At 36.8% G+C, this 27,512-nt stretch overlaps 2 protein-coding genes across 2 annotated transcripts; one reads left to right on the top strand and one right to left on the bottom strand.

Moving 5' to 3' along the window:
• Positions 1 to 1,136: 1,136 nt before the first annotated feature.
• On the bottom strand, positions 1,137 to 10,387 carry LOC133521848 (uncharacterized). Its single transcript, XM_061856944.1, has 6 exons — positions 9,905 to 10,387; positions 9,016 to 9,094; positions 5,976 to 6,038; positions 5,617 to 5,768; positions 4,082 to 4,229; positions 1,137 to 2,202 (listed from the first exon to the last, which is right to left on the bottom strand). Exons 1-6 carry the CDS (start codon positions 9,986 to 9,988, stop codon positions 2,135 to 2,137), a joined length of 594 nt encoding a protein of 197 aa, XP_061712928.1. The 5' UTR covers positions 9,989 to 10,387; the 3' UTR covers positions 1,137 to 2,134.
• A 5,034-nt stretch (positions 10,388 to 15,421) lies between these two features.
• Positions 15,422 to 24,981, top strand: LOC133521849 (integrin beta-PS-like). The gene is made up of 8 exons (XM_061856945.1): positions 15,422 to 15,655; positions 16,974 to 17,083; positions 17,741 to 17,860; positions 19,658 to 19,825; positions 21,027 to 21,263; positions 22,246 to 22,420; positions 23,766 to 23,898; positions 24,792 to 24,981. The coding sequence occupies exons 2-7, from the start codon at positions 16,979 to 16,981 to the stop codon at positions 23,894 to 23,896; spliced, it is 936 nt and encodes a 311-aa protein (XP_061712929.1). The 5' UTR covers positions 15,422 to 15,655; positions 16,974 to 16,978; the 3' UTR covers positions 23,897 to 23,898; positions 24,792 to 24,981.
• The last annotated feature ends 2,531 nt before the right edge of the window (positions 24,982 to 27,512 follow it).

Below are 27,512 nucleotides of genomic sequence, written 5' to 3' on the forward strand. Positions count from 1 at the left end.
ATATATATGTATATATGTATTTATTTATTTATGTAATGTACGTATGTGTCTTTATGTATTTAAGTAGTTTATAATTAATTTATGTGTATTAGGACTCTAATTCTTTCAATAACAATTTCTTTTAGTTTTAAACGCGCCGCCTACAATCTTTTCTGCTTTGCCCTAAGGTTGACTGGTAGAGAATGCCTCATGGCATTAAGTTCGCCTTTTGTACATTAAGTTTGTCTTTTGTGCAATAAAGTTTTAAATAAATAAATAAAAGGTCTCCATTCAGCTTAATGTCAAAATACCACCTAAGGATCTCGACGCTGGTCTCTCGTGGAAACCTTTCCGGGAGAGTGCAACTATACGCTAAAGTACAAATTTTATATAAGTACAAAAGTTTCAAGTAAATTAGTAAGGCTATAATTATCATTCAATTAAAAACTACAATAACAAATAAATAATTTAAATTACGTTACCTGCAGTCAGCAACCCGTCATATAAGGTGAAATAAATTATATTAGAGGCGTTCGTTCTACAGGATGATTTCTGGGTCGTGATCCAGAACCACTTTTTCTGACTCTGTAAATGATCCACATTATCATATGGTAGTATTTGATTAAAATATAATTAGTGATTTTTTTTCTTATTTTTAAGGAAAATTAATCTTATACTAAGTAATCATGGTCACCCTATGACTTTTGACATACGCTGTATGAAAAGTGACAAGACGTCACATTGAGTAGGGTGACCAAATTGTATGCAAAAATGTTTTTTTTCTACTGGTCATCTGAAAATAATAATCATTATTGGTGATAATAAATAATTAGCAACATCATTAGGCCTTGCTGCACGACCCCGAAATCAGCCTGTATAGGACGGCACAGAAGTATTGACTCACTAAACGAGCCCAAATCCAAGGAGGTTGCGTTGTTATATTACATTTCTATGGTTACCTTCGTTTTCCATTTTTAGATCAGCTACTTTCTATAACTCAATCGGACTTCGTAAGCTGGCTTCGTGACTTGCTTGCTTGCAAGATTTCACGTGAACAAACTTACAAAGCATTGACATTAAGACTTAAATAAATTGTAAAGAAGCAATTAAATGAGAACACGTAGGTAAAAAAAATCATTTATTCTGGTAAAAAAAAAAACCCTGATTTTACAATTTTGTTTTTTTTTTTTGCCAAACTGTAAGACAGAAATTGATTATTGATAGTTTTAATAAGTGTTCAAAACGTGAAAGTTTTAAATGTTATAATTCAATGGGAAGTAGTTTTACTACACTAAAGTTGTGACCCCTTCAATTATTTGACCCTTTAACTTAAATGTGAGATGTCAGTACAATTTTCATACAAAAATGAGGGGCGAAGAGAGTACCAAACTTCAGGTAGTTTACCCTAAAATTCAAGTTGAAACGCGATCAAAGTTTTTTATAATTTTATTATGACATAGATTTTATACATTTTATTCTTACGAGTATCAAGTCTCGAATCTTAGACCACCATAAAAGCATGTCAAAGTATCTAATAATATTTCGTAAAAATTCTATAATTACCTCATATGGACATACTTAGTTCAAAATACTCAAAATACTGCCACCTGTTTATGTGCAAAAAGTTATATACATACATACAATACTTTTTTTTCTATAACAGCAAAATACATTGTGTTCAAAATCTAACAAACTATATTATAATTCAATAACAAAATAAGTATAGGACAACCAAATGAATTTCCAAAATAAAATCATAACAAAAGTACATAAAAATAAAATAATAAAAAAGAAATACAATTCAAATTCACATTAAATTACAATTTGATAACATGTCGATCCATATAAAAAGGTATAATCCTATGTACAAATTACCTTTTCATATTTGCCTGGTTTCTTTTTATAAGGCTCTAATATATCTGACGGCGACAATGAAAGGGCCTAAGATGCTCACCAGTGAGACATATAGATAGTTATAGTTCTACAGTGGCCAAGGGTGCCTTTTGGTTAATCCTAAGTCCATATATGGCCGATGACCAAGGGGAGGGGGAAGGGCATATATATAGAAATTATGTTCTCTAGGGGGGGCAGCTGCCCCATCCTTGCGCCCCCTTGGCGACGACCATGGTTAGTTCCACATAAACTTAATGTAACTCTAAATAAACATCATCACACCAATTCCCTCGTCGGTAGGCTGGTCCAACTGCTGTGCCGTGGTCACGTCTGCTGCGACAAATTCAATTTGTATACCTTTTTCCTATTATATGAAGTGGGTATCTGATAGCGGGGGGTTATTCGAGAGGCTCTTTTTAAGGCAAGCAAGGAAAACAACTAAATCGCAGACTAAAAAGGTAAATAATTACTTCATTTACTTTCTACTGTCCAAATACTGTAAGCATTAAGTAGATTCTAAAATCTTAACTCGTGAAACTAAAAGGCCTTATTGGCGTTGTGATGGTTATTACTAAATGTGACCGCGGGCGGCAAAACGTCCATCTTTGTCGCTTGCTATAAGTACGAGATTTGCTTGTATCTTTATACGAATAACCTGTCAAGGCGTCCTTATGACAATCGATAAAGTGGGACGTTTTGCCAGCCGCGGTCACAAATATTTTCCAACTCTTGTTCGGTTCGATTGCCCGATTAATGCAATTCATCTGTTATTTTAATGTCTAATTGGTACGAAACGCTGAATCACACAAGTGCAAGTTGCGGCAAGTTTCAAAAAAAATCGAAGAATACTCGGAAATTTCACAGAAAACAAAGGAAGCTTTCGTTTTTGAAATGGAAAATTTCTATTCCCATACAAAAATATAATTTACAAATTCCTAAAAATGTTCAATGTAGAAATTCGCAGTTTTGGAAACATTCGATTTATAATTATGATCTGAGAAAAACCAATATTTATACAACGACTCCTTACCCTGTTTGTGTCCATGAAGCGATTTCCAGAATAAGCCTCCAGTAAGTTGAGACTAGTCCAATAAATGTCATGAATATTTAGACGTCACCACGAATTACTCGAATTACTAATATGAAATATAAAAACTCCTTTGTTACTTGTCTCAATGCCCTTTGATGTAGATAAACGAATGCTGGCATTATGGAGTGGAGAGTAGAGCTAAGGAGAAAACTCTCTTATGCTCCCATAAGAGAGTTTTCTCCTCTCAGTTGCAAAAGTGACCAGCTGTCAACTATAAATAACAGTTCCAAATTTCATTTATCAAATAATCTAGGTGTCCTGGCGCCACATCTTTAAGGTTTTTTGACGTATACTTTTTCATACACAGAGACAGGCCCGGATTTAGAAACCTGAGCCCGTAGGCACTTGGAATCATCCATTTTCTGCCATGGTTGGGCCTCTAGGCCCGGGCCTTGTGGGCCCAGGCAATAATCCGGCCCTGCACACAGAGTGTTCTCCTTACGTCTACCCTCCATAGTTGGCATATACCTCTACGTATCATATGTCATGTATTTTTTGTGTGGACGTGAGTTGTGCGGGTATTTTTACAGGATAAAGAGTTCGTCTAAAGCTGCGCAGTTTTTGAAGTGACAAAAATTGGTAGTACAGTCAGCGTCGACAGTATCTGCCGTTTTCTGATAGCTTCGTAATGTCTCTAAATATAGATTTATTATACTGTTTCGTAAACTATTAAAAGCCAACTATGGAGATATAATATCTATTTGGAAAAGTATTCGAGAGTGACAGTTACTTTTAGCGCTTTATTTCTGTTACAGTGGCAATGTGGAACAGTGTCTGAACTGTACCACATTGCCAGAAATTGTAGAAATTAAACTAACTGCAGCGGCTTGCAGCTTTGCAAAACGACTTGCTGCTCATTTTCAAAATCAATGGTAAAGTATATTAAAAAACCTTTTAGGCGGAATAGGTAACTTTCAACATAAGCCACGTTATAAGGACGTCGTTTTCTATGGACATCACTTTTTGAGGACTTTCATCTAGGTCACTTTCTGTGAATGCCATTTTCTGAGGACGTCACTTTTTAGCGGTCTCAGATAGTGACCTATCTTGAAAGTGACGTCATCAGAACGTGACCTAACTCAAAAATGACCTATTCCGCCTAAAGGAACAAAAACTTACCTTCGTCCGCCAAAGCAAAGGATCTCCCAGCTCCTCCTCCTCCCGAAAATTCATCTCTCCATAAGAAGAAGTCTGCTTTTGACTGTTGCATTTGGTTCCAGTGGTCTCTCGTCCGCCATTTTGGACTCGGAAAGAACGGCAGGAGCACCTGATAAGGAAAATTGACTCTTATTGCGCGGGAATACAGAAAATTATTAATGAGCTTACGAATGTCACATAATTAATTATGTTGAATATGTATGTCATATTTACTATACCCAGTGCAGTCATACAAAACCTGGGGACAACACGTGGTCTACTGCATTGTGTGCATTATCATAAGTAATTAAAAAAAATTTATTTATGATAATATGAACCGCCTGATGAAAAGCGGTCCGTCGTTCATGGACATAAGCAACATCACAGGAGCCATTTAAGCGTTGCTGACCCTAAACAACCCTCAATACCCGCTTCTTTAAGAATTCCATGTGGTAGCTCGTATCGCAAAGGAAAGGAAAATACCTCAAGTGGCAACTCTTTCCATGTGAAACGTGCAGAATGTTCTGCACCTTTTAGGAAGAAACGAGCGAGATGTATCTAAAAAGTAAGGATGAGCTTTGCTCCTTGGGCGGGAAGTGTGGTGATAAAAACGAGACGATGTCACCAATTTAAAAAGTTCTTCGGAGCATTCCCCACCGTACAGACGGTTTTTTTTGACAGGTCTTAAACCGCCTAAATAGGCCGACTTTTTTTATTACGCATGATTTTGATAACATTTGAAAATTTTTAAGATTTTTAGGAGAATAAATACAATTTTCCGAATTAGGGACAAAAATGTACCTAATTTTCCAGTGGGTTATGAAAATACATACTTTTCATTTTGGTAAATCAAAGGAAACTGCGCTTATATTGTATGTACAGAAGATAACTATCTATACACCCAATTTTATCGAATTCCGACGACAATAAGTAAAGTTAAAATTGGTCCATTTACCTAGTGTAAAGATTTATTCTTCCTTATATAGTACCAAATATACACATCAGAAATTTTCGGCTCTTAAACCTAATAGAGTTGCCTGGGGCATCGTCCCCAGATCACTTGCTGCATATCCCCGTTTCTTTCACGACTTGTTTAGTGTCCGATGACCACGGCCTTTGGGCCTGGTTTCGACTGCAAATATGTAATTGTATTTTAAAAATGCATATTTGCGGCACTTGTTAAGTTGGGCGTCTTCTGCAGCCATCCCCGGTTTTCGAGACGAGCGCTGGACGTGGGACGGAGCCAATGTATCCACGCAGATCACATCCCACGCCAAGGGTCGCCCCAAAACCAAGGCACAAGCGAGCATCCATCGGGTCTTTTCCCTTCCGCCGCTGACAAGCCTGGTTCGAGGGTTGCCGGTATGTTGACTGTGCGGAGAGCTCTGCGGATCAAATCATTGAGCGCCGCGTGCCTGAAATTTCGGCCCGCTCCCGACTGGCAGTATAGTCCATGGCGTCCGAGGGCTTACCTAGTTGAAGATGTTGAATAATTGTAGCTAAACCGTGTGACTCACCTGCTTGTGTCTAGGGCGTTGAAAGTAATACAACATATCCGGTGGCATGGTATTCTGTATAGTCATGATTTCGTCTATGATCGGCGTTGCGGTTGCCATTGAGCGCGTTCGAACAGTTTGTGGTAACTTGGTTTGGTACGTGGTTTTTTTAGCTGGAAAAGATAATATTGTTTTAAATCGCGTTGCAAAGTGATTAAAATTAGTATGTATAACGAAACGAAGTGCAACAAGGAAAGACTATGTTAAAGGCGATATTAGTATGATATTTATATTTTGCTTATAATTGTTAGAAGAATGTAGTGAATTTTGTGAAGAATATAATTCATATAATGTAGACTTGGGCATAAGTATTATAATACTTAAAAATTTTGATGTTGTGCTCGACCACCAAAAGTCTGTAGAAGTTGAAGACGTTCTTGAAACTGTAAAGAATATTTGAAAACTAAAATAGATGTGGTTAATTATAATTTTATGAGATATATCACATAGCAATATCAATAGTCATAGCAAGATTAGGACCAACCTCGAAATCTCTAGAACAATCATGAAATTTGGTATGTATATAAATTTAAAGCCCCTTTTTCATGCCCACACCACTTGACATTTGGGGACCTCGAGGAATCGCAACCATCTTGGAAAATGTGTACCATCCAGGAGAAATCGCGTTTAACTCTATATCTACATTCTTTATGAAAATATAGTGTAAGGCAACATTAAAGCTTATTAAATTCTATACAAAAAGTCCTTGATATCATTGCGGAAAAAATACATCTTGTTATAGAAAATACTTGCTGAATCTACGTTTAACGCTTATATACTTCCAGGGGACATTCTCTTATTAGGAAATTCGGAGGTATATGAATTCCACTTTTAACTATACATTTATATGTGATCTACCCCAATATTAACATATTAACAACCCGACTGCGACTTAACCAGAAAGTAGGGTTATGGGTTTAATTACTGATGATTCGGTACACCCTGTAGCTTAGGATACTGGACGAATTTTTTAAAATTACATATCGGTAGATTCCTCTTACCCTTCACAACTTGTTTACACTTATTTTATTACAGAAAAATTAAACCAACCGCATTGAGAGGACTCCGAATATTAAATTATATTTTTTCTTCTAGCGCCTAAACTATTTAGCGGATTTCAATAAAATAGACATCAGTAGATCCATGATTAGTACACGAGTGCTATGAAATGAAAAAGGGGACTTTAATTTATATATACCAAATTTCATGACTGTTCCAGAGATTTCGAGGCTGGTCCTAATCCGATTGTGATAAGATAAGATAAGATATCATTTATTGCATAATTATAGGTGTACAGGTTATAATAGATATTTTGGTAGTGTCGCTATAATTTGCCTGTCAGGCGTACAATGTAATTTTACTTAAATCTAGATGTGCTAACATAGATGTGGCTAATTATATTTTTATGAGATATATCACCCTTATAATTTTACAAATACGGGGATCCGGTAAGGGCATATTCGGTATTGTGTACTGATTAGGAAAAGGTAAATGAAGAAAATTGTAGACGCGAAAAGTTATCGTACTTTGTATGGTTGGATGACCTGCCTCATAGAAAAAAAAACTCCGACAATTTTTTGTTGTCTACTTTTTCATAATAAAAACACGGTCTTGAATATGTCCTTAAATGTATCCCCACTATTTTTGTTACCCCTTGTACTTATAACTTTAGAATTTGTGTTCATTAGTTCTGCCTCAGTCAAATCCACAGTAAAATTGTGTCTGAAGGAGAATAATTATAATTAAAACACTAGAAAAACACGTTTTTATAAATGCAGGTAAAAATCGTGGTCAAAGTTCATTACAAGACTTTCGAGATGTTCCATCATGAAGTTCCAGTTCATATTTTCCGGCTCCATCATCAGATCTGTTTAACAGTACCATATTATTGTATTGTCATCAGAACTATATACAGCTGCCAATTTTCATGACGCTACGATCCTTGGAAGATGGTTAAATTAGTTACCTTAGATTCCATTACATAGTTACATACAGGTCGACCTAATAAAAGCGTGTTAAATAGTACATTACGATACAAGTGCGAAAAATAGGAAATTCGAAACGAGTGGCGATAAATTAAAACACGACCGAAGGGAGTGTTTTAAATCGACACGAGTTGCGAATTACCTATTCGCACATGTATCGTACAACGTTTTACAGTACATATGGCCCTTTAAATGTTCGACACAGTAACGTAATATGCTACTTCTCGCACTAGTGCTATAAAGTAGCCCCATATGTACTGTAAAAGCTTTTTTAATACAGTTGCTCAAAAAGTGTTACTTTACGTAGCTGTTTAGCGTGCGGAAAGTTGAATTTTGCGAACTAGTGCTTTTTACTTTTCCACTTGTTCCAATTCATGACTACTTATCGGTGAGTGTTAATGTTAGTTTCCTTTAAAAGTCGTCATGAACATAAAAACCTACCGTTAATGTAAAAATAATAAATATAAGCATATTTTATATTTTATTACTTACCTCTTCATCATTATAACACGTTTATTTTTTAATATTGAATATTGAAAAACCGTTCTTAATAAGTTGTCTGAATGGAACGGAATAGCTGCCGAAACGCCTGTCAAAGCAAATGCGAACTATACTTAGGTAATAGTATAATATTTTATATTTACAATTGTTTCTGTTTTATAGAACATGCATAAAAAAGTACTTGTTGTTATTCTTATTTTTTCGCAACTGTATTAAAAAAAACGTCGTTCGATAAACGTGCGGAAATATCATTCTTCACTCGTCCCGAGTCTTGTCACTCGCCTACGGCTCGTGGCACGATATCTCGGTGCTCGTTTCCGCACTAGCATCGAAATGTACTATTACACTCTCCTTGCGGGAAAAAAGAATCGTCCCGTTCCCTTTTAGCAGCGGCTTGTGACCTCTTGCCGGTCTCTGATTAGGAGGGACCTGCGGCCGTACCCACAGGGGTACTGGTCGACGTTCCAGCCTCAAATATTTATTCGCGCTGCGTTGAACGAGATAATATATAATATGTAAGAAAAGATGTGTCCTATTAGTATTCTAATATGGTAATATAGGAGGGGTTTAAATCTCGGGTTAGAGGTGTAGGGTTAGAGCCGGCGTAGCTTTACTTGACGTTGATAAGCGCATTGTGATATGCCTACCTACGTGGAAAATTAACTATCTTTATCTTACTTTAATTGCAGCTAGGTGCTTGTTTTCTTTGCTAGAAATTGTAGTATAAAAAATTAAAGTGAGTGGAAGTTTTACATGCAAAACTTCAAAACTTCCACTCAGAGTATTGTATGTTGTTGTATGTTGGATTGTATACAAGCGGCTTTTTGAGAAATTATGCCACTAGGCTACTTGTTAGAACTAAATCAGTACTTACCATGTTCATGTATTCGTTTGGACCTGGGAGGTCTTTTGATAAAGTTTTTGAAACCGATCCAAGCATTTTCAAACTGTACCTGAAACAATACCATGGGCGTAGTAAGCGAATCTACACCCAAAACCCCTCTAAGTTTTGGATCTACTTGTACAGAACAAAGTCGAGAGAAAGATCCCCGCAATTAGCGAATGTCGGTATTCGCGGTAGGCCCCCTGATATAGATCGTGTCATTCACGAAGACGCGTGCATTGACTCAATCATATTGTCATGTTATTAAAGGTTAGATTTGAGAAATCTGCGCGTCATCGTGGATGACATGAACTATAATGGCATGGTCCTAAGATTGTTTTCTATGTATGTTAATACATACATAGAAAACAATAATAGATATTTACCTATATCGACATATTATAATTTCATCATCTAGTTCCCACCAACAACACGAGCGTTAATCGATTTGTGTAAGATTGTACCAGAATAATTATTATTTTTAAATCCGATGAAAATAATCTAAATATCTGAAGATTGAAACGCATAAAATATAGTAAGGTTTTTAACATATTAATATAAAATATGTAACCTGTACCTCTAGTGCAAATTTATTCGAAAGCATGACGTGACCTACGCGTTTGCGTTAAGTCTAATTTTCTGTGGGATTTTAAGTTTCCAAAACGTCCCGCTTAGCGCGCTGTGTTTAAATCCCATACAAAATGAGACTTAACGCAAACGCGTACGTCACGTCACGTTATCGAATAAATTTACACTAGAGGTTCTGTTTTTAACAAGTTTTTAAAATTTCAGTACCTAACATTCTGCTGTGCTTTACTCCCAATTAATCCAAATTTGGACAGCTTGATATTCCTTATTTTTATTAAAAAAAAAAACTTACTTTTAATACCTCCAAGAAGTCTCGGACAACATCTGAGTCAGCACCAGCCACACACACTAGCACCAATATTATACCCACTTTCATATCGTGCTTTACCCACAAACACCTACAGAACAATGACCGACTGACAGTGACTTTGTTATTAATTAATCTGTTGATATAATAATGGATTTGCGTCAGGTATTCCCTTTTTTAGGGTTCCGTAAAAAGATACGAAATTCGTAAAGTTTGACTGACCCTAGAACACTCCGGATGGAACTAGGTTTAATTTTATTTCCTTTATTCATAACAATTGATATTGTATAGAACGTTGATACTTACTAACTAATTAATTATAATATAAAATAGTTAAAGAAAACCACATAACAATTAATTACAAACAAAAAGATACAAAAAAAAAGATTAAACCTATGAATGAATTAAACATCAATTCAAATTCACACCGAATTATGTCCAATTCATTAGAAAATATTTTTTTTAACCATGTGCTACAAAGTCCGTTTCGTTTTTGATGACGGGTAATCGCTGATCGTGATGCGATCTATACTCGGCCCGGACCTGGATCGTTCTAGCGTGAGTCATCCTTCACACACGACACACGATAAATATCTCGGGAAATATTTAATTAAGCTATCGAAGTTTGTAATAGTGTAAGGGCTAACCCATTAAAAATGTTTAGTGTAAATATATATTTTTTATTTTCTATGAAAAACAACCAAAATGGGGGATGTGGGGTTGGTGAGACCAGGTTAAGTGTATTATTATATGAAGGGTTTTTTTTATTTGTTAACAATGAATAATTTTTGATACCCGGTGTTTCCTGTAACAGGAGCAATAAATTAAACTGTAGGCTGTGCTTAGGGTTGCCATTGTACTCCTCAAACTCACCAACATTTGTTCAGCAACTTTTAAAAATAACTTATGTTTTAATTTTTATAACACATTGAAATTAATACTAAGACTCAATGTATTGCGAATATTGTTACGTTTAAGCGTGACAAGCAACGTCAAACACACTGATGTCAGCGTACATTGAAAATAATATTAAATTTGTATGAAAAAGATAAAATCTAAAGATTTCATAATTTCTAAAAGTTGTTAATCAAAAGTCATATTTAGGAGTACAATATATGGTTTAATTATTTGCTCGTGTTACAGGAAACAGCCGGTGTATGAAGGAAAACGAAATAATAAAATCAATTTCACTCTTATCTCCAGAGCTTGCTACGGAAAAATATTAAATTTTAATGTAATATAAACATCATCATAATTGTTACCGAACAAGAAAATTCGGTTTAAATGTACAGAACAGAACCCTCGGTGCACGCGTCAGAGCCGCACTTGACCGGTTTTTATTTTATGTCGATTGCTCGAACGTAATAGTCATTCTATCCTCTTGTTCCTAGCTTAGCATGACTTGGTATGACACAATCATAATCTTTACTAAACGTGAAATAACCTACTTGCAGAGTTTTTCCGGAGATATTTCTGTGGGGTTCTATCCCCAACGCTATTTTCGCTGCATATTAATGACTTTTCTATGGATGACATTCATTGCTATGCGGACGACAATACTGGGGATGCCAATTACACAGGCCGTGCCAACATTTTTCGTCCTGTGGTGCTAGAAAGTCGTGAATAGCTTGTATCGGACATTGAAATCATTCTATCCAGAGTTTCGGTGTGAGATCAGGACAATTTAGTCGGATTCAATTTCAATCCCACAAGTTAGGTATCGCTCTGTTCGTTATAAATAAGTTAAGTAAGACCCAAAACATGGCCCCTGACATTCGACCCTCGGGTCTTACGTAGTGATTATATTCTCTTTGGGGGTCTTAGTCGACTCACAGCCGGCATACAAGTAACTCGTCTTGTTACGGCAAGGTATGAACGCCAACAGCCGCCAGTCTTGTCAATTTTAATGTTATTGTTATTTTATACATATTTTTTTATTGTTTAATTTTTTTATGTTGTGGTTTTGAATTCGTCATGTATACGTCGATAAATATGCATTATGTATCAGTTGGGTCTTCTTCCGAGTACAGTATCTGACAGAGAAGAAGTAAATTCTGAAACCTATTATTTCCATACAGTTTATAACCCAGTAGTTTAAGGTACGAGTATTCATCACTGTTGGACATTGTTCGTCATTGTCGGCCGCAACACTTTTTTTCCACTCGACTATACGGCAATGCAAAGTTTGACCGGTAAGAAATGTAAGAATGTGCGTATGTATGTATGTATGTATGTATGTATTTCAATATAGGAGATATTATATTGCTAGCTACATAAGCGTTTTGAGTAGTGCCATTATTATGTAATTGTAGTTTAAAATCACTAGTACAGTCAGCATCAAAAGTAGCGGATGAAACAATGCACCAAAAGTATCTGATATTCCGGATAACTTTTAAAAATATAGATAAATTTCAAAAATTCGCGCTCAAAAGTATATCTTTTACAGTCTTAGTTGTTCTATATTAAAGCCATCACTTTTTGTTAAGCTGTTACAGAATGGTAGATACTTATGAAGCGTTGTTTGATCCGCTACTTTGATGCTAACTGTACCACTCAATTGTCACAATGAAGTTCTGGCACCAAGTTGACACTGAGTACAGTCAAGTGTAAAAATATGGGTGTACACGTCTTACTCAAAAATATGTCTCATAGCATCTTATTCCAGTGTAATAAGAGAGTAGTACCATATTTATGAGACGATTCTTTCATACATATTTTTGCACTTGACTGTACATGAATTTGTACGGGCAGAACTTATCTGCGGAGAATTCATTCCGTTCATTTTTGCCAGTTATTAGTTCCCTACTTGTTTAGATGAGATCGCTTTTTAGCGATAAGACCGCTTGTATCTGTATGTTATTTCTTGTTTTTTTTTTTGTATGGTGCACAATAAAAAATATTTACTCAGTTATATTGCCCGGCTTATAAACTCATGGAGTTTAATCTTCGTATTTTTACATGTTTGTACATTAAAATAAATGTAGATAAGAAAATATTTACTTCGTTTATCTCCGTTGCGCATGATTAAGAATGAATCACGCTAGAACGGCCAGGGTCCGGGCCAAGGCGTCCGATACGTTTTCTGTGACGGGTGATCGGTAATCACGTGGTGCTTTTTATAGAAAACTATGTGTCGGGCGTGCCGGCCCGGACCCGAGCTGTTTTAGCGTGAGTTAGCTTTATTCATTAAGTATTTGTGAGTGCAATATTATAGTCTCTCCTTCGCAACGACCTTCGTTTTGATAGAGGTAGAAGTCATCATTAAGTTGTTTATATCCTCGTATAGCCTTGGCAAATATATATATATATATATATATATATATTTAATAAACACTCAATTCTACATTAAATTATTCAATTAGATTAGAGCAAATCATATCAATAGTTTTTTTATTATAATTAGGAATTAAAAATAAAATAAATGTGTGCAACATTATCGTTTCTTTCCAGATTTCCATCTGAACACAATCAAATTGCACAATGGACACACAACGAACGGCGTTACAACTGTGCCTATGGACTTGCCTGGTCGCGATATGTTGGGCGGACCAAACTGCCTCGTTAGCCCAACAAGCGCAGAACCCTTGCTCCAGCAAAACTACCTGCAGCGACTGCATACGGTCGGCTGACTGTGCCTGGTGCTTCGCCGCCAAATTCAACGGCCCGAGGTGCTTCAACCCTGCCTTAGAAGGAGGCACTGCGGGCTGCGATGAAGCCTACATCTTCAACCCTGACAACGAGCAGTCTGTAGATCAAACTTATAACAAGGAACTTAGTAGAAGTAAGTAGCCCTAGAGACACTTACTGCTCTCACTCCGCTAGCTGTTCTCGCCCTAAACCTGCTCCAGCAAAACAGCGACTGGTGGCCAGCTGTACCTGGTGCATCGCGGCCGGGTTCAACGGTTCAACCCTGCCTTAGAATGAGGCACTGCGAGCTGCAAGAAGCCTACGCCTTCAATCCCAACAACGAGCTGTCCGTAGATCGAGCTTATAACAAGGAACTTAGTAGAAGTAAGTAGACCCTAGAGACACTTACTGCTCTCTCTCCGCTAGCTGGTTTCACCCTAACCCTGCTCCACAAATAGCGACTGGTGGCCAGCTGTACCTGGTGTATCGCGGCCGGGTTCAACGGTTCAACCCTGCCTTAGAATGAGGCACTGCGAGCTGCAAGAAGCCTACGCCCTCAACCCCAACAACGAGCTGTCCGTTGATCGAGCTTATAACAAGGAACTTAGTTGAAGTAAGTAGACCCTAGAGACACTTACTGCTCTCACTCCGCTGCGCTGGTGGCCAGCTGTACCTAGTGCTTCGCGTCCGGGTTCAACGGTTCAACCCTGCCTTAGAAGGAGGCATTGCGGGCTGCAATGAAGCCTACATCTTCAACCCCGACGAGCTATCTGTAGATCAAGCTCCTAGCCGTACTCTCCCTAAACCCCTGCTCCAGAGAAGGCAGCGGTGGCCAGCTATACCTTTCCTTGCCTCAACCCCGCTGTGGAATAAGGCGCCGTGGAAATTACTAATACGTCTTAAGCCCTTGATTTGCAGTCTATAAACTCCTTTTACAATAAAGAACTGAGTAGAAGTAAAACTATCTGAGTAAGAAATGAGCTGTCCTTTAGCCGTCCTCAAAAGCAGGTATCTCGCGATTTTGAAGTTCATTCCCTTAGTTGCTATTATGAAAATATTAACAATATAGACTAATAAGAATAAATATGATAAGGTTAATGAGATCCGCCGGTAGGTAGGAACATTAGATAACCCACCGCTTGACCCAGTCCAATTTACCTATGTTTTGGCTTTTGAAAGATTAATCAGTTCTCGGCGGTAGCAAGGTCGCATTTTTATCGCCTGTTACCATGCCGGTCACGTTCTAACAAGTATGTAAGTGTGAAAGTGACGGGCATAGTGACAGGCGATAAAAATGGAACCATGCTGCCATGATCATTAAGTTATCAAAAATATTCGTCGCTGTCCACACCTACAAACATTGCACTAATTTAATGTTAAGTTAGTATATAAGTAGTTATGATATAGGTATTTATCTTTTGACATAAACCACAAATAAACCAATTTACTATTTCGGTATTTGCGGTATATGTAAACCAACATTGCGTACTACCCTAATTTATAGTTATTATCCTCATTATAGGATTGCATAATATACATAAAGTTCGCTAAATGCTGTTTGTTGGTATTGCGAACTACTGTGTTATCAGTCTTCCCGTTTACCCCGGAAAGTTGTTATTAGAAGGATAATGTGTAATTCCGTAATTTGTAGTTAATAAGTAATATAGTCATATTTGACAGCAATATAAACCTATAAAGTGTTTTAAATGTTTAAGAGAAAACTACTTGGATAGACCCAGTATCTACCATGTGGATCTCGTCTATAACCCTACAGCTATGGAATGTGTTGACATCAGAATTTAACCTTTATCCTTGTATTGTTGTAGTTTCAAATTGCACGGGCCTGAGGGGCCTTTCCACAGCTGAGGGGATAAGTGGAGTCTTGGGGTGAGAGGGATGTTGGGGTCCTTGAATCTTCCGTATCATTATTATCCATAAATCATAAATCCTTACTTTGTCTTTCAGCGCGGTATAGCTCGAGCTCCAGTTCAGGTTCGTATGGCGAGTCTGGAGCTGGCGGCAGCGCCAGCGGCGCCACGTCCAAAGCGCGCTCTGTCGAGAACTTCGGTCAGATCAAACCGCAAAGAGTCAATCTGCAATTACGACAGAGTAAGTTAAGTACTTATATATAATTGGGTCGATTTTTATTTTGATATAAAATATGACTGGTTGTAAGAGGTCTTCATTCTGGGCAGAATATTAATACAAACTCCCAATAAATAAAAAAACCCGTTGAGCTACGAAAATACCATACGTTTTCGTAATTCAGTGAAGATTTTAGGACATAAAGTGAAATTTAATTAATTAATTAATTAACATTATACTACAGTATTACACAAATTGACTAAGTCCCACAGTAAGCTCAATAAGGCTTGTGTTGTGGGTACTTAGACTACGATATACAGGGTGATTTCTGGGTCGTGATCCAGAACCACTTTTTCTAAAACTATAAAAGATAATTAGTTTAATTTATATTGTTTTTCAAGTAAAATTAATCTTATATTGAAGTAATCATGGTCACCCTATGACTTTTGACATACGCTGTATGGAAAGCGACAAGACGTCACATTGAGTAGGGTGACCAAATTGTATGCGAAAATGTTTTTTTCTACTTGTCATCTGAAAAATAATCATAATTATTGGTGATAATAAATAATGAGCAACATCATTAGATTCATCTTTGAGTTTTGTGTGATGACTTATTCTCTTGCTCCACGACCCGGAAATTACCCTGTATATAATATATAAATACTTATGTACATAAAAAAAACCCATGATTTAGGAACAAATATCCATGTTCATTACACGAATAAAAGCCCTTATCAGGATTTGAACCCGTGACTATCGGCTTCATAGGCAAAGAATACATAACTCTGCCTGATCCACCAAACTCTATCCAAATCTAACGAAAAAATATCGTCACCAAATGAAAATTAGCCCAATTATAATACTACTTCAAATTTCATACCGTTAAAAGTACCTAACCCATTTTGTGAAGACATTACTTTTGCAAATTTGCGACCATAAATCCATACAATTCGCGCTGTATCGCGTCGGCCCGCCACACACGGCTCAGAACTCATTTAGTTGCAATTCTTTTTTTATACTACGCCTGATGGTAAGCAGTCTCTGTATCCTATGTACGTCTGCAACTCGAGAGTAGTTACATGCGCGTTGCTGATCCTAATACTCCGCACCCTCGTTGATCTCTGACAACCTTACTCACCAGCAGGAACATAACACTATGAGTAGGGTCTAGTGTTATTTGGCTAGGATTCCGTTCCTCACGATCCGGTGCAGTTCCTCTTCCATTACTTTGTCATAAAAAAGATGAGATTCTCTATTCGGTTGAAGGTCTTTTTGTCTACATTTTTTTTACAAATGAAACATTTTACCCAAGTCATTCTTCATTTTAATTATTTTACAGATCAAATGCTGAAATTATCCTTCGCCTACTCGCGTGCCGAAGACTCCAGCAGCGGCGTGGTCACCGAGAACTCCAACAACGTCGTTAACTTGATGCTCGAGCAGCACAACGTGAGTGCAACCATTATTAACCCCTGGAGACCGGGTCTACATTTACCGACCAAAAACGACATTTTTAACCATATGCAATAAAATGTTGGTGTTCTTGCAAGCAAATATGAGTCATAATTACGAGATCCAATGCGTTAGCTCCACCAGAGAAACATACCTATTTGCCAGCTAAAAGAACACTAAAATACTGAAATCGGCTACAATAATTTATTTATTTTTGAGTTTTCTAAAATTAAAACAATACAAATCCTTTATTCAACCGATTGAGTTTTTTTCTCTGCATCGTACTCTAACATCTAATATAACTAAAATTTGTTTCTGTTCTTTATTTGATGTTACACCGAGCTGCAAATGAGAATTCAGAATTTATTCATAACGTGCCATGGCAAATGCACTTTTGCAGCTGGGTTTACACTAATAATTTGCCGCTTTAAAGGCATAATATATTATGGTAACTATCGCTTACGCACTAATCTTTAAAATAATTACACTTTTATCAACGTATTTGTGGTATTACATTGTAGCCATTTGTAGCAAAATATATGCGTCGCAATTAGGGGAAAATACTATATTGTCTATATTGGTGACTAATAAATATCATACTGTCATACAGCAAGAGCTGTCTATTCTATTCTATTAATACTGTGTTTCTTACAGAAAATCAATTCAGCGGTCGAAATTACAGACACATCGAGTGACGCCATCCAAATCGTGTATTATTCATCCTGTCTTAACAAAACCAACGTGATTCAGACCAATAAGTGTAACGGATTAAGGGTAAGATATATTTATGCATAATGTACTACTTTCACCAAGGAGGAGTTTTGGCCGAAGAGTGTCAAGTTCCGGCGGTTTCGCGGCCGGCTCCCTGACACTGCGGGGTTGCGAACTGCATCGCAGCCATAATTGTGTGTTTTTAGTTTTAAAATAATTTGTTTCATAATAAGTATGCTAAATTTAAGGTATTAATCTATGAGCCAATAGTTTCCTGAAAATAAAGATTTTCATTTCATTCAGCAGTCAGTTTAGTAGTATACGGCAGGATTTTTCAATTTTTTTTTACATATCGTACTCCTTATCAATTTCTGAGATAACTGTGAACTAGGTACTCGTACATGACGAAAATGTAACACTACTATGTATTTACGAGTAAAAAAGTCTGGGTACAGGTATTTATCGCTACCACCACACCACACTATGATAACCCTTAATGTACGGGATTTTAATATCTGTAGGAGTGCAGAACTCTTTTGAATACATATTAGAATATTTAATTTATATTGCACAGAATCATAAGGTTTTTACCTTGGCCATGAAAATCTATTAATTATTTTATATATAATAAAAAGCTTAATATATTTTATTACTAGCTATAGCCCGCCACTTCGTTTGTGTGGTATGAGTAGTTTTGCAATAATCTGCTTTATTTATATAAATAATAATTTAGCCTATATACGTCCCGCTGCTGGGCACAGGCCTCCTCTCATGCGCGAGAGGGCTCGGGCTATAGTCCCCACGCTAGCCCCATGCGGATTGGGAACTTCACATACACCTTTGAACTTCTTCGCAGATGTATGCAGGTTTCCTCACGATGTTTTCCTTCACCTGCTTTATTTATTCCTTATTAATTCAAAATGCATGCATTTTTATTTCTAACGAAAAGTTAAATGATAAAAGTCTTATAAGCAATCTATTTTGAAATTATTGCTTCCATTTACAAACTTTCACCCCCTTTTTATACCCTAAGAGACGATGTAAGAGATAAAAACTATTCTATATTTTTCCCCACAACTCAAACTATCTCTACACCAAATTGCATCTAAATTGGTTCTCTATACAAAATCCCACGCCCACCTTTCATTCCTTTAAGGGACGATTTCTGGAATAAAAACTACTCTATGTTCTTCCTCGGGACTTGAACTATCTCTATATCAAATTTGAAATAAATTGGTTCAGCGGTTAAAGCATGAAGATGTCACAAACCGACAGACATACTTTAGCATTTATAATACTATGGTGGAACCTCGCTAACTCGGACCTCAATGAGACAAAATTCTCATTAACACGAAATAAAATGCTATTCCCTTCACTTCATAGCCCTAGCATTAAGACGAGGTAACCTCAAAAAGAAGTATCTCGAAAACACTTATCATCAAACCTCTGTAGCTCGAAGAAAATAATAAGACCGTACTTTAAGCGAATGTATAATTTACCTCGCCAAAACGTAAATTTTTCATTCGTTTTACCTCTGTAACTCGAAACCTGTGTATGTGTAAGATGAATAAAAACCTTGAATAACCTGTCTAAGTCGATACCCTCTATAAGACAAAAAGTCGTTAAAAGGATACGGGAGCTGAGATTTAAATATTTAGGTGAATATATCCGTCTCGCTAACGGAAGCGGCTCCTAACTCTAGTGCGATAAGGACAATTCCAGGTTAGGCGAAAAATCCTGCGTAAAAATCTCAAAAAACGATGTTTCGTACGGGACTGTTTCCACTCCTGTTGCCTCTTAACACGAACTTTTTAACGTTTCCCTTCAAATTCTGTTATCGTGTAATAGTATGGGTTTTAGGAGGGCGATATCGTGGAGTTCACTGCTGAGATTACTCTGAAGGAGTGTCCGAAAGACCCGAGCAAGTGGAAGCAGACGTTCGTCATCTACCCTGGAGTCACCTCCGAGGCTCTCACTGTGGAGCTGAAAATGCAATGCGACTGCCCGTGTGAACATCGTGGACATCACGTAAGTTAACTTCTGTATATTTTTTATAATACCTACATACAACGCGATATAAATTATAATAACAAGAAGTCTTGCGCGTTCTAGATATCTATGTTTATCAAGGTGAACTGCACCACCTTAACTGATATAAATGTTTTTACTATTTTATGCACTTTGTATAACTTCTCAATATGTTGTTATGATATAAAAAGCTGATATCTTTGTTTTATAACTTGGGACCAAAGCCCAATGATATTATGATATTTATCTACTGTCGAAAAACAGATAAAATTCTTAAGTCCTAATTTTAAGGTCCAATATTGTGCACCAGAAAAATAAAACCCAGCAATCCACGTCTGAAACGGACTGCTCCGCCACGCCATGGTTGAATGATTGGTCGTAAAATTTCGCAAAAAAGGCGAGTCTATGCCGATCCAGCATTTGTCGCTATCGCTAGACAACTGGGTTGAATTGGATTTATTAATTAATATACATAGCCAGTAGAAAAGGGCCCGAAATATTAGATATCGAGCCTTTTCGCCAGGGACCCCTTCCCAGAAAAAAGCCTTTAACTGGCTTAGTCGTATTATCGAATAGCCCCAACGATTTGCTTTCCCTTTGAATTGATTACCCGATCATTTTGCTTAGCTCTAGGAAGGGATCCCTTTCAGAGGTACCGCTACGAAGTAAAAGGGTATCCCCTTCTAAATTCAAAATTTATGACACTTGTGCTATCAACATGCTAGACACCCAGTTCTTAACTTTAAACATAAGTTTGCAATATTGGTTCTATTTTTATGAAGGGAAAGTTGAAAATAGCATAAGCGTTATAAGGGATACCCCTTCAAGAGGTTAGGAACGGGTAGATTCAGACTAAGATAAGTTGGCAGCGATTTTGATAGCCCAGACGATGCAACTGTCATGTAAACGTCATAATTTCATAGAAGTTTGACGTCCAAAATAACACGTGCATCATCTTACCTATCAAAATCGCTGCCAACTTATCTTGGTCTGACTCTATATGAAGTCTATTATGAAGCGCTTTAAATGCCGAAAGAAAGCTTTAGTAAGCAAAGCCTTACGAAATATCCCTCCCAAAACCCTCGCAGGGGATACCGGACCGGTCCCTGCTTTTCACCTACATTTTTTAAACTTGGTGCCTTTTTATAACGCCAAAATTGGTTTGCCAGATTTATAAACTAATAACAACGTATGTGATTAGGCGTACGACGACAGCCCCGACGTGTGCAGTGGACAAGGCATCTCCGCATGTGGCGTGTGCAACTGCCACCCCGGCAGCTTCGGCAAGTACTGCGAGTGCTCCGAGCAGGGCGGCGACTCCGCCGACCAGGACCGCGGCTGCCAGCCCACCAACGCCAGCTCCGGCGCCGAATGCTCCGGCCGCGGCAGCTGCATCTGCGGCGTGTGTGAGTGCAACAAGATGTATAACCCCACCGAGGTACGTACAGCACCATCCAGAGTGCTCCGCACAAAGCGGTGGCTTCGCCGCCCAGGATCGCGGCTGCCGCCCCATTAACGCTAGCTCCGGCACCGTCTGTTCTGCGTCTGCCGTCTGCGAGTGCAACTAGATGTCCGACCCCACCGCGGTAAATTCACAGCGTGCTGCCTCAGCAGCAACTGCGAGTGCTCGGTGCAACGAGATGTCCGACAGACGAGATGTTACATAAACAGAACCACCCTTAACGCACACATCCAACCTTAGCAATAAGTATCACGATTGTCATTTAACTGTAATAATATACTTGTGTTATTACATTTATTTTTACATGCACGTGAACATTATTTACTTGACTGCACGTGAACCTGACTGGTATTCTCTACCTCTACCTTTTGGCGTTAAGTCTGCCTTTTGCACGATAAGTTTTACTTTTGTGCAATAAAGATGAAATAAATAGGTATAAAGTGACGTTTCAAAATAATCTAAATAAGCTTGATACGGAAAATGAATTGTTATTATGTTTCTAAATATTATTAGAATACATTTTCATAACGCATAAAGGCATTTACAATTTTTATTATTTTTTAAAATTTTCGTTACATTGTGTGGCATCTCGCCAGTAGTCGGTCGGAGACGTGCTAAACGCACTTCAATAAGGTGTGGAATCATTTTGTTGGAGATGCCGACTAGTACTATACCACAATGACGTTATATGCAAACTTTATACACCGTGGGCTGATAAAACCCGACAGATTGTAATCAGGCATACCTGAGGTCATAAGGAGCAAAAAATTTTATATGAGTTTTGGGTAAATTCGCAGAACTTTTTTGCCTCCTTTTGCAAATAACTGACAGGCCCATACCGTCCGGCGAACTGGTGATCAGTGGGCTCCTTTAGGCCGTCAAAAGGTTAATTCAGAAAAGCATCACGAATTTATTTATTTTATTTGCGCAGATAAAGTCAACTAAGCATTGTTTTCAGGTGATATCCGGGGCGTATTGCGAGTGCGACAACTTCTCCTGCGAGCGTAACAAGGGTCTTCCCTGCTCGGGTCCGGAGCACGGAGAGTGCGTGTGCGGCAAGTGCCAGTGCAAGCCCGGGTACACCGGCCCCGCCTGCGACTGCCTGCTCGACAACAAGTCATGTATCCCTCCAGGTAAAGTCGCATCGTGAGCGCGGACTTCTGGCCGAAGAGTTTCGGCGGTTCCGTGATAATCTGCCGAATCCTACACCGGAACACGCGACGCAACAGAAAAATGTTGCGCCGATATGATTTTTAGCTTTTAAATTTTTTATTATTATATGTATGTTCGTTTGTAAGGTATGTATCTATGGGCCTTAGTTTACTGATAATATATGCCTTTAAACATAGATTCAAGTCCCGCACTCACAAAAATATTTGATCTGCATACAAATATTCCCACTTTTCACCACCTTGGCGGATGAATTTTCAAAAACGCTGAAATTAGTTTTCTTCTTAATAATATACCTTTTAACGAAGTTTCAAGTTCCTAACTTAAAGTAATATTTTAACCCCATACAAACTTTCAACCCATTTTAACTATTTTAGGGGATGAATTTTTAAAAACGCTGAATTGACTTTCTTTTTATTTTAATATGTGTTTACACAAAAATTCAAGCCCCGCACTCCAAAAATTTTTTATCTCTTTACATACTTTCAACCCCTTTTTCACCACCTTGGGGGATGAATTAAAAAAAAAACCGCTTAAATTCGTTTTTTTCTCTTTTAATAAAATACCTTTTCACCAAAATTTCAAGTTGCTAGATTAAATAAAATTTGAACCCTAAGATAAACTTTCATCCCATTTTTACCCCCTTAGGGGTTAAATTTCCAAAAAAGTTAAATAACTTTTATTTGTAATCATAAAGAATATGTACTTAATGTATTCTGACTTTCAACCCATTTTTATGCCTGGGGACGATTTTTTAAAAACGCTGAAATAACTTTTCTAGTGTTTTATTAATATGCCTATAAACACAGTTTCAAATCCAGCACTTAAAAAAAAATTTGAACTCCATATAGACTTTCAACCCCTTTTTCACCACCTTAGGGGATGAATTTGCAAAAAAGCTGTAATCTGTTTTCTTGTATTTTAATAATATTTTTTACGAAGTTTCAAATTCCTAGCTTAAAATAAAACTTGAACCTTAAACAAACTTTCACCCCCTTTTAACCCCCTTAGGGGTTGAATTTCTCAAAATAGCTTCTTAGCTCTTGTACACTTTATAAATACGACCTAGTAGTAGTAAATTTAATTTGTCTAGCATTTGTAGTTTCGGCTCTGCATTGATGAGTCAGTCAATCAGTCAGGACATGTGCATTTATATAATAGATTTTAGAGCGCACCGCCAACAAACAGCTTCACTTCAGAGTTTGGCGAAAAATTAGATTAATAATGCGAAAAATTAACAATATTGTATTTCTTGTATTTTTTTTTAATAATAATAAAAAAAATTATGTCCATTTATTGGGATTGCAGGTGGTGGTGAGATCTGCAGCGGCAATGGGCAGTGTGTCTGCGGTCAGTGCGTGTGCAACGCCAACGGCGCACAGTATTACTCGGGTAGATACTGCGATCGAGTGAGGGGGTCGCCTGTCTCTGCGGCGTGATGGTAAGCTGTAATCGTAGTTTAAGGAAGCCTGTAAATTAAGGGATGATACATCCGCGTTACTGGCCCATTAAAAACAGTTCACTCCTTTTTTTAAATTCCCATGCTATAGTCTCACGAGATACCTTCGGTAGGAAGTTAATTCCATAACCAGAGCGTTCGTGGAAGGATAATGCCTGTAAAATCCTCAAAATAAAAACTAAAGCATAGAAACCGGGCAAAAATAAGATCTTTATAAAATTACTTTCGGTTTTTTAGCCTTGTCACTAAATTGAACTGAGCAAACTGTCAAACGGATGATCTAATACAGCCAAATCAAATATACCTCTAATTGTTATTTCATAGTAGGTGTAACAACTTTAACTAATCGTGTTAAATTAGTTGAAATATATCGGGGAAAATCTGCACAATACCTGTCATCTAGTTTTTCCTCAAAATTTGGTGGAAAACGTGCTGAATTTTTATTTGTAATGGTTTGAAGTTCCATAAGTGACAATGTCGCGTGTGATTGAGGGCTGTAAATCACAGGAAGAAAAGAAAATACGCACGAATCGATAACTTTTCATCGATGAATTTCTTTCAATTTTGGTGATACCTATTACTTTACCTACAACCAAACATACAACCTAAATTAATATTAACAGTTTATGTAGGTAATTATCAGCGTATTCAGCACGTCTTTATCGAATTTTGCATGTGTTTTCGATTTTTTTTTTTGCAAACTATGAAAGGTTATATTTTTCCATATAGTGATGTGTGTTTTTATCGACCTCGGAACGGACAAATCGACATTATGAATGTATAACACTAAAAAAGACATGAAAGATAATTGATGGACTTTCCTTTGTTATTAATCCTGTCCTGTTAATCTGACAAAACTCAACTTTTGGTTTCAGATTTCCAAATGACGAGGCATTAAAAAATAAACGGATTTAGCGTGTAAATAATACATGGGATTATTAGAAGCTGTAAATAAATAAAAATATGTGTTTTTATAGAAATTATACGACTGGGATAAAAAAATATGACTGTCAATAAATGGTGTTCAAATTGTTGAAATAAAAAATTATAATACACAAAAAAAAACTTTCATTTCCCATTTCTACATATATGAATAAACATCAAATACCAATGTTTAACTTTGTACTATTTTAGATAATTGCCGGGCAACGAATTCAATCGATTGATCAAATGCTGCGGCATTCACAAAATTCACAAATCTCATTATTTATTGATTTCAAGGGGTTTCCTATTTGGTACATAAGATTATAAGTAGCAGTTAGCTAGTTAGACGATTCTGAGTAGTGGACTGCAAATGAGATGGATGTAGGTGCATGCATACATTCTCATGTTATTAAGTGTTATTACTGGACTTGAAGAAACTATTTGAAATTTAGAGAAAGGCAATCATACACAAGAAATTAACTAATGTATTGGATACACATTGATTGTATGTAGTATTAGGTATAAAGCAGAACGGATTCCTTTGTTTGACGTAATTATTGAAAGTCATAATGTAATGATTGTTAGATTATCATTAGTCATAATTCTGAAACCGTTAACTTCTCAAGATTTTCGTAAGGTTATCCTATAGATAGGTTGGGTTAGGTTTGTTTTATGGCAATCCTGAAAAGTTACGCTTTTCTGAGAAAAGCAGAATCCATCAAAATATCGTATTCACACATACATTACAAACGTTTTTTCATTAGAATGTTTATAAAAATGTATTTTCTTAGTACTAGAATAAAGTATCTTCTCAAACAGCTACTAAATATTAGTTTCTACCAACTCTTATTTTATTTTCTCTCTTGGGGAAAAACATACAGGTGAATAATATAAAAAAGATAATAACAGAGGATATTAACAGTAAAGAGGAATTATGAATTATATCTTATACCTTTAAACGAGCAATCTATCTAGATTAGTCTTATGTTTGGGAAAACGCGTGTTTTCGAGTTTTCATGCGTTTTTCTTACGACGCAGAATATGGTCGCTAATTTCGTATTACCGGCCACTGTCTGTCTGGCCCAGCGGGTTAAGACGCGGATTCCTAAACGAGTGTTACGGGTTCGAATCTCGCCCGGTGACTAACTTTTTTTTTTTTTTTTATATGGTTAAGTTTATATATAATTTTTTAATTTGTATTGTTTTAGACAAGTTTAATTTAGTAAAAAAATGTAGTTAAGATTATCACCTATACACCACCATATTACAATAAATAGTTATAACCGAGCAAAGCTCGGTCGCCCAGGTACTTTTACATTATAAGTGCAACCTGCATACTGAGACAATGTCCACTAAGATTTATAGTATGGATGGAGTGTGGAATTAAGAGGAGTGGCATCTCTTATGGTAGAACTGTAGCAAAAGTGTCCAGATGTCAGCTATAAATAAAAGTTCCAAATCTCTCCAGAGTAGCGCTAGAGTAGCTAAGAACCTAGGCGTTATTGACGGAGTGAATTGCGCTGTCTATGGTTTGATTTTTTTGTTCAAGTACTCTAGGTATTGTAGCACCACCTATTTAAAGTTTTTTGATGACGTGACCTTCCGTAATTTATAGATCAATAATATTTAAGTGACACTGTCATCGGTTACTGAGGTATAAAATGTCAGGTAAAATAAAATATATACTAAACTAATATTGGTACACTGGCGATAATAGTAATTACAGTGCTGTCGGGATTCAAACATATAACATTCAAGAAGCGAAACAAGGGACTACACACTACACATATATAATGATAAATATAGGACAAGTTTATATTGGGCCAAAAACACCTGGTTAAGGCGAAGGGTAGGGCAAGCTCTTTCCATACAAACTTTGTGCACATTTTTCTTCGTTTGCGTTTGCGCTACAGTTATTATTTTTGGTAAATATGCTTATTTTTCTGTCAGGACTTGAAAGTTAATTTTTTTAATTTTAACTTTTTTCTATTTTTTTTTAAATAAAGAATAATTTCACCTTCAAGTTCTGCGTATATCCAATATACACAAGCAAGTAATGAAATTAAATGCTATAGTTCCAAAACTAACGAATAAAACTTGCACAAGGTTTGTATGGAGAATGCGTTGCCCTTCGCCTTATGATAAGACAAAGTTTAAGGAAGTACATAATGCTTCATAACAGTAAGTTTATGACTGTAGCCTAAAATGTCTTTGTCGTTAATGCGCTGTAATAAAAGCATTTATTATAATTCAAATTTTAAAAAAATCTGCGCTTATTTTTGCAAAAAAAAATGCCTAAAAACTGACAACAGGACGAAAATTTTGCAGGATTCTTGCATATATTACCTATCTACATGAGAGAGGTCTTGACCCTCGTGCACCCCCTGATGCAGGGGCATATTGCGATTCAGAGTGGTAACGCGGCGAGCGTGATGGGCACCTTTGGGTCTGAAGGGACCCGGGGCGAGTTGTTTGACTAGATTTGTATTTGTGATTTGTTTAGTTTAGTATTAGTTTAATTGAATTTATTATATTCCTATTTCATTTCAATTTATTTTTTTCATTAAGTTCTATAGTTCTATCCGATTTAATAAATAGAAATTATGTAAAAAAAATTGAACGAAATAAAGAAAAGGCTATTATAAATGAATGTTTTACGAAATTGTATCTTT

The sequence above is a fragment of the Cydia pomonella genome, chromosome 10, assembly GCF_033807575.1.
Source record: "Cydia pomonella isolate Wapato2018A chromosome 10, ilCydPomo1, whole genome shotgun sequence".
Lineage (NCBI taxonomy): Eukaryota > Metazoa > Arthropoda > Insecta > Lepidoptera > Tortricidae > Cydia > Cydia pomonella.

What these genes read in the sequence shown, in the direction of transcription:
- LOC133521848 (XM_061856944.1), bottom strand. Translation starts at nt 9,988, where the DNA reads ATGAAAGTGGGTATAATATTGGTGCTAGTGTGTGTGGCTGGTGCTGAC. An exon ending in CACAACATCAAAATTTTTAA is followed by an intron (nt 5,769 to 5,975) that starts GTATTATAATAC and finishes TATCTTTTCCAG; the next exon opens with CTAAAAAAACCACGTACCAA. An exon ending in CTTTGCTTTGGCGGACGAAG is followed by an intron (nt 2,203 to 4,081) that starts GTAAGTTTTTGT and finishes TTGTCGCAGCAG; the next exon opens with ACGTGACCACGGCACAGCAG.
- LOC133521849 (XM_061856945.1), top strand. Translation starts at nt 16,979, where the DNA reads ATGCTGAAATTATCCTTCGCCTACTCGCGTGCCGAAGACTCCAGCAGC. An exon ending in ATAAGTGTAACGGATTAAGG is followed by an intron (nt 17,861 to 19,657) that starts GTAAGATATATT and finishes TATGGGTTTTAG; the next exon opens with GAGGGCGATATCGTGGAGTT. An exon ending in GTGAACATCGTGGACATCAC is followed by an intron (nt 19,826 to 21,026) that starts GTAAGTTAACTT and finishes GTATGTGATTAG; the next exon opens with GCGTACGACGACAGCCCCGA.